This window comes from Carassius gibelio, chromosome B3 (genome assembly GCF_023724105.1).
Source record: "Carassius gibelio isolate Cgi1373 ecotype wild population from Czech Republic chromosome B3, carGib1.2-hapl.c, whole genome shotgun sequence".
Taxonomy (NCBI): domain Eukaryota; kingdom Metazoa; phylum Chordata; class Actinopteri; order Cypriniformes; family Cyprinidae; genus Carassius; species Carassius gibelio.
Genome location: NC_068398.1, coordinates 34,049,658 through 34,057,835, shown reverse-complemented (window position 1 = coordinate 34,057,835; position 8,178 = coordinate 34,049,658). Strand labels below are relative to the sequence as shown.

Below are 8,178 nucleotides of genomic sequence, written 5' to 3'. Positions count from 1 at the left end.
GGTTAGCCCACAGAGTGGTGATTTGTACAGGATTTACAGGCTGTAAGTGCTGCTGTCAGGCAAATGGCTCCATCAGTGCCAAATCCATACACAATTTTGTCACAAATGCCACAAGATGCATCATTCTTCTCAGTGGTAGATTTGGCAAATGCATTTTTTTATCATGCCAGTTGATAAATACAGCCAATTCTGATTTGCATTTGCATTTGAGGGCAAAGGTTACAACGAAGCCCTAAGAAGGAGTTTGGAACCTTTGACCCTGACAGCAGGTACAGCTCTGTTACAGTATGTGGATGATCTTTGCTTGTGTGCTCTTGATGAGCTTACATGTGTGACTGACACTGTGACTGTCCTGAAGCATCTGGCTCAGGAGGGCCATAAAGTCAGTCTGACAAAACTGCAGTTTGTAAAACAACAGATTACATTCCTGGTGCATGTAATAACACCAAATAGCAAATCACTGTCTGAAAAAGGGTTAAACAAAACCATTTGACAGAGAGATCATGTTGCCTGACAAATTGCATTGCACATCACATGTTTTAATACAGCGAGATGACCAGAATGAAAAAGACTGGTTTGAGGGAGGAAAAGGAGAAACTTTACGTTTTGAGAAAATGTTTTAGACAGAAAATGTGTGTGCAGTTTAAGTTTGTCTGACAGAAAAACAGCTAGAGCTTTACTCAGTGGCAGAAGATTCTGTGCCTCACTTATTGCTCTCCAAAGCCAGCAGACAGGGCCCAGATTAGAACTGTTTGTGAAAAGCTGTGTTTGTGTTACAGACAGAGGAAGATAGGGGAGGGGGTGAAAAGGTGAGAGTCTGGGAGTGTTTATGTCAAAGTGCAAGCATTAAATCTAGGTAGAGAGAGTTGTGGTACCCATTGACAAAAGGAAAAGGGAGAATCATTGTATGACATTTATTTGTGCCTCAGATATACATCCAGCATTAACAGAAGTGCCATCAGAGTTATGGGCAAAACACAAATACGATGTGGGTTTAATTAAAGAATGTGAACCAGTTGTGGTCACCCCAAAATCTGATTTCAGACCATGTCAACGTCAATAACCCTCTAAAACTAGAGGCAATTCTTGCTATAAAAACAGTGTTTGAGTCACTATTAAAAGATGGAATAATGGTGCCATGCAATGATTCTCCAGTTCGCACTCCAATTTTTCCTGTAAAAAATAAAAAATAAGGGATGAGGGTTAGCCCACAGAGTGGTGATTTGTACAGGATTTACAGGCTGTAAGTGCTGCTGTCAGGCAAATGGCTCCATCAGTGCCAAATCCATACACAATTTTGTCACAAATGCCACAAGATGCATCATTCTTCTCAGTGGTAGATTTGGCAAATGCATTTTTTTATCATGCCAGTTGATAAATACAGCCAATTCTGATTTGCATTTGCATTTGAGGGCAAAGGTTACAACGAAGCCCTAAGAAGGAGTTTGGAACCTTTGACCCTGACAGCAGGTACAGCTCTGTTACAGTATGTGGATGATCTTTGCTTGTGTGCTCTTGATGAGCTTACATGTGTGACTGACACTGTGACTGTCCTGAAGCATCTGGCTCAGGAGGGCCATAAAGTCAGTCTGACAAAACTGCAGTTTGTAAAACAACAGATTACATTCCTGGTGCATGTAATAACACCAAATAGCAAATCACTGTCTGAAAAAGGGTTAAAGCTATAAAAGAGGTCCCAAAACCACTGACAAAGAAACAAATGCTTTCATTTTTGGGGATGTGTTCCGATTGTAGAACATCTATTACAAATTCTGCAATTTTTGAGTTTGAATTGAAATTTTGAATTTGTGTGACAGGATTGAGTGGACAGAGAAAGCGAAAGAGGCACTTCTGAACCCTTTGTTCAGATGGTTGATGAGAAAAATGTATGACTTCTGAGATTTATGACTTCTGTATTGTTGCAGCATCATAGAGACAAATTGAGACCTGTGACATATTTTTCCAGCAAATTAGACCCAGTTGCAGCAGGCCTGCCACACTGTTTGAGGGCGGTGGCAGCTGCTGAACAGGCCGTGATGGCTTCTAGAGAATTCGTAGGTTACTCTGATCTGACATTGATGGTGCCTCACACAGTGTCCATGAGAAGTCATAGGTCCTCTTCTGACTATTATTAATTCCTCATTGTCATTAGGATATGTCCCCAAAACCTTCAAACTGGCTGTTATTAAGCCTCTCATAAAAAAGCCACAACTTGACCCCAGAGAACTTGTTAATTATAGACCAATCTCGAATCTCCCTTTTCTGTCCAAGATACTAGAAAAGGTGGTATCCTCACAATTACATTCCTTCTTAGAGAAAAATGGTATATTTGAGGATTTCCAGTCAGGATTTAGACCGTATCATAGTACTGAAACTGCTCTCCTTAGAGTTACAAATGATCTGAGTAGTCCTATCATACACTTTATCTCAAGTCTTGATGATTTATTACCCTGATTTATGGCCTGATTTATGGCCGTACAGTCCGTGTAGATTGACAGGTAGTCAGAAGTGTGCATGGTCAGTTTGGATTGATTTATGACTATATGGCCTGTCAGTCAAAGCGGTTGCCATGCCACTGGGTCCTGTGACCCTTGATTGACATGGCAGAGGTGTGTAAATCAAAAGATCAAAGAGATCTCAGATTTGACTTGTGTTGTGTTTATTACTGAATATATGATGGTTGTATCTGTAACCAGAGCAGTGGTGGGGGGTTTCTTATGATGGTTGTATCTGTAACCAGAGCAGTGGTGGGGGGTTTCTTATGATGGTTGTATCTGTAACCAGAGCAGTGGGGGGGGGGTTTCTTATGATGGTTGTATCTGTAACCAGAGCAGTGGGGGGATTTCTGTGAAGTCCTGTTGTTCACACCTAGAGACAGTGGGGAGGTGTCTGGGTTTTTCCTGGGGGGGGGGAAAAATGGCTGTGCAAAAGTGAGGGTTTTGATGTCTTGGCAAGATCAATGTTTGTTTGCTCTATATGGTGCTGATACCTAGGCACCGACAGGCCACATGCCCCCCGTCTACAAACACATTTGAAAACGAGGACGATGTCTGGTGTCTTTCCAGGTGAGAATTTCAAAGAGTGAGAGAGACCATTATCTAAATCATCAACTAACCAAGTCGCTGAAGAGATAAATAATTGAATGTTATCTGAAATTAATAAAATCAAACAAGCATTCCTTAATTTTAAGAAAATACTATCCATAATATGTGATGTGTAAAAGGAGTTGAAATCTCACGCTAATTTTAAAACCGACTTTAAACACACACACACACACACACACACGCTCGCATGCACACACACACACACACACACACACACACACACAAATGCATGTTGATATTTAAAATAGGTGATACTATTTTCTATATAAAAAATAGTCTCCATTCGTTTCTTAAAACATACAGAGTGGTTTTTACGTTAGGTTGTTGCTCACACCTACATTGCTTCCTTTGAGGCTGCTGTGGCGCCATGTGACACGCCTCTTTTTCGCGACTGTTTTTCGCGTGTACAAAAGCTAACGCCACAGAAGCTGAAGCTTTCTTCAGCGGCTAAAACAGTTTTTTTTTTGCTACGTCTTAAAAGTACGAAAACATTTTTAAAAATGTCTGGCTCTCCTAATGGTAAGTCTAGTTTTCATTAACAGCCATTTTAAATCAAATTTGTTTATGTGTGATCACGAGTCATCCCATTACTTGACAGGCAATTTGATGTTCTGTGCACAGAGCAACGGTTATGAGACGATTGTGAACGAAATCAAAGCACTGAACGCGGGCGGTATGTTTGAACGATTGTTTCTTTATTTATTAAAAACCGTTATGTATAACGAATGCGTGTTTATGATCGTTCTTTTTTCATTATCCCCCACCGACAGCACGCCCTCCACAGCCTAACGTTGCGTACGAGGTACCGGGGGTTAGGACTGACATCACACCCGCGCCCGGTAAGTTCTGTTAATAATTTATATTATGTTGTAAAAAATAAAATAAAACTGTACTTGTGGCAGGATTGACGTTTATGATCGTTTTTTTTTTTCTTTTTCTTTTCCCCTTTCTCATTCATACAAACAGCGAGCGCACAGTCGATTAGTACGGTGAGGGGCCGAGTCGCGAGAGAAAACAGGGGATCGCTCTGTGGGTTTTTATTTTTAATCAATATATAGATCTATTAAAGATTTATCTTACAATGTCAGAAGAAAAAAGACTAAATAAAACTTTGTGTCTGTGCCAGCTTGTTTAAGACAACTTGTTAACCGGTACCCGTCCGTTACAACTGCGGAACGACATGAAACAGCAAACAGTGCTAGACACGGAACACCATTAGGAAGAAGAGTGGTTGTGACCGCGCAGATCCATTCACCACCGCAAATATCTACTAATTCTACACCTGTTGGTATGTATTAATCATTTGTATTATTATTTAGAATATATTTGTATCACATCCATAAAAAAAAAAAAAAAAAAAAAAAAATGTTTGTTCTTTCCACTCTAGATTGTACGGGAATTTTTGCAAACAGTATACCTCAAGCAGTTGCTGATGCAGGTGTTAGAAGACCGTGGGTAAAATCAAGATCACACCATGAACACCAGAATGTGACTGCTCTCCCGGTTCAGCCCGATAGACAAAAGACTGTAGACCCCTGTGAGATCGACGTGATACCTAACACCCCCGAGCGAAAACGTCCGAGACAATCAACTCGTGAGTATAGAGGAATTAAATTAAATTATTATTATTACTACTATCGGTATTAATTATTATCAATATTGTACAGAACCAGAAGACAAGGAGCTCTGGGACGAGCATTTTGCTCAAGCATGGGATGGATGCGATATGAACGTCCAATCTAATGTGGATCAGGAGAAGAATTTAAATCAACCCACAGACACTGTTGAAAACGTCGCAGATTCAGATGATGATGATGCAGACAAGCTTCCTTCAAACCAGGAGGAATACAAGAACCAGCAGCTGAACGACACAAACAATGACATTTTGAACACTATTGTCAAGAACCAAGAAAGAATTATAGAGGACCAAGCACGTCATAAACAGCAGAACGACGCAAACAAAGCCATTTTGGACACTGTTGCCAAGAACCAAGAACATCATAAACAGCAGAACGACGCGAACAAAGCCCTTTTGGACACAGTAGCCAAGAACCAAGAAAGAATTATAGAGGACCAAGCACGTCATAAACAGCAGAACGACGCAAACAAAGCTGTTTTGGACACTGTTGTTAAGGAGCAGCAGAAACACGGGATCATCCTTAAACATATTGTTGCGTTACTAAAACGTCATGATGGTGCACATGCTAAGGCGGCCTGTGATCAGGAAATGACTGTAACGCTGTTAACTGAACTGCTGGATCTTTTTAAATAACTGTATTGGTGAGTCCTATTTTCTTTACCCAGTTTTTTTTTTTTCTAAGTGTGTATTATTTTTGTCACAAGTGTGCATAGATGTGGTTTTATGATTAGATTTTTTCCTTCTTCTACGTTTAGTTGTGTGGTGTGTATTTTGTGAATATTTTTAAATAAATTAGTGTTAGAAATGGCTGCAAAACGTTGTCGGGAGTCATGTGATGGTGAACAAGATCCACCGTTAAGGGGCAATAGGGATGATAATTTCCAAAATCAACAAAACACCACAGAAAAGCTACTCAGGCTCATACAGACTGTTGATGAGATGAAAAAACACAAGCCGTCTAAATTGTTAAAATTAATAAACAGGGTACAATCAAGGGCAGAGCCTCCTCCAGAACCGGTTTTTGATTTTGAACAGTTTTTAAACTCTCAACAGCTAGACGAAGTGTCAGAACCAGTTTTTGATTTTGAACAGTTTTTAAACTCTCAACAGCTAGACGAAGCCCCCGAACCAGTTTTTGATTTTGAACAGTTTTTAAACTCTCAACAGCTAGACGAAGCCCCCGAACCAGTTTTTGATTTTGAACAGTTTTTAAACTCTCAACAGCTAGACGAACTGTCAGAGCCTGTTTTTGATTTTGAACAGTTTTTAAACTCTCAACAGCTAGACGAAGCCCCCGAACCAGTTTTTGATTTTGAACAGTTTTTAAATTCTCAACAGCCAGATGAGGTGCCAGAACCACGACCATATCCAATTTTTGAACAGTTTTTAAATTCTCAACAGCTAGGTGAGGGAGCAGGTACCAGGTCACATCACACACTTGACCTAACAGACCCCTGCATGGGTCTCACTCAAGCTGAAATAGAAACACTTGTAAGAGCGGGTGGCGATGTGGCCGGATACTCTGTAGTACCACGAGGGCGATTCAATGGTTTGGAAATCCGCAGGCTTATAAATCTAAGGGAAATATCTTCTACACGTCTATCAGACTACACTGTGTTTTTACATGACACGTTTTCCGAAATAGTGGCGTTTTCCAGATTATTAGGTGGAGATGGTAGTTTAATTAACATCACTTTGAGTGGTCCTAGCTTGACATCTGATGTTAATACACTCTTGTCAGCTAACAATGATTACAGTGTCGATCTCTTCATCAGTGATCTTGAAAAAATCATGCAAAGCAACACAGATGTACAGTTTGATGAGTGTTTAAATTTAAAAGTGTCTATAGCAAGAAGTAAACAAGGAGGTGCTCGACGAAAATTAAGGGAACTAGCCCACAATCAGGTGATTGATAAGAACAGACTTAATTTGTTCGTCCCCTCAAACATTGCAGGGGAAAACAATCTTTGTTTTGCAATCTGCTTAGCACACTTTCTTAACCCTCAGAAACCACACACTGAGTTAGTGTCCGTAGCATCAGCATTGCAGGAGTCTGCAGGATACACCGATCAGCATATGATATCACTTAAGGATATTGCCCAGTTTGAACGTATGTTGAATATTAAAATAGTGGTCTTCTATAGAACGAATACAGGAAAGCTGGAGAAATATGCAAACACAGATGTACCGCATCCTAAAACAGTGTTTTTGTACCTGCACGACAATCATTATTTTATGATTAAAAATCTGAAGGGGTTCGTAGGCACACCATACGTGTGTGAGTATTGCTATCAAGGGTTTACAGCACAGCGAGATCACAGATGTCAATACACTTGTGATGTTTGCAACGATTCTGAATGTCATCTTTACCCCAAAAAAACAAAACACTGCGGTGACTGTTTGAGGTACTGTAGGTCAGACTATTGTTTTCAGAAGCATAAAAAACCACCTCTAGGTCAGAAATTTGCACAGTGCGACGTTACCAAATATTGTGGTAAATGTAATAAACGTTACCACGTCAGTGGCGTCAACCCCAAGCCACACAAATGTCCAGCGGATTGCTGTGTTCACTGTAGTGAGGTTTTGGTTACCGACGGTGTGCATCAGTGTTTTATTCAACCGGTTAAGGTGAAGGAGCCAAATAATCGCTACATTTTTTTTGATTTCGAAACTCGTTATGAAAATAACAGACATTTTGCAGTTTTTGTATATGCGATCACGTTTGAGGGAGAAGAATTTTCGTCCGAAGGTTCTGATTGTGTAGATCGTCTCATTAAGAAATTCAGACAGCCTCGTTATAATAATTACACATGGATTGCACATAATGCATCTGGATTTGATAATTTCATTCTTTTGGAATACTTCACTAAGATGGGGATCCCTCCTAAAATTACAATGCAAGGGTGTCGTCTAATCCATATGTATGACGAGGCATTCAAACAGAGATTTATCGATAGTTACAGTTTTATACCCATGCGTCTAGCCAACACGCCTGCTGCTTTTAATCTGACCAACTCTGTGAAGGGTTATTTCCCACATCACTTCAACCGTGTTGAAAATGATTCATATGTCGGACCATACCCTGCTAAAGAGTTTTACGGATATACGACTATGTCAAACAAAGACAGAATGGAGTTCGATGCATGGTATAGTACTATCTCCGACCAAGTGTTTGATTTTAAAAAAGAACTAGCAATTTATGGAAAAAATGATGTCGTTCTGCTGAGGGATGTATGTATGAAGTACCGTGATGAATTCATTCTGTGTACAGGGCTGGACCCTTTTAATTACACCACTCTGGCATCCACCTGCATGGCTATCTATAAAACACACTATCTCCCAAAAGACACAATAGCACTGACACACAACAGCGCATATATCAATCAGAACAAAACATACTCGAACGTATCAATTGAATGGCTTGAATATATCAGC

The 8,178-nt window shown here is 40.1% G+C and overlaps 1 protein-coding gene across 1 annotated transcript; it reads left to right on the top strand.

Moving 5' to 3' along the window:
• The first annotated feature begins 4,519 nt into the window (after positions 1–4,519).
• Positions 4,520–6,091, top strand: LOC127953447 (uncharacterized). Its single transcript, XM_052552700.1, has 2 exons — positions 4,520–4,698; positions 4,772–6,091. Exon 2 carries the CDS (start codon positions 4,831–4,833, stop codon positions 5,374–5,376), a length of 546 nt encoding a protein of 181 aa, XP_052408660.1. The 5' UTR covers positions 4,520–4,698; positions 4,772–4,830; the 3' UTR covers positions 5,377–6,091.
• Positions 6,092–8,178: the final 2,087 nt, after the last annotated feature.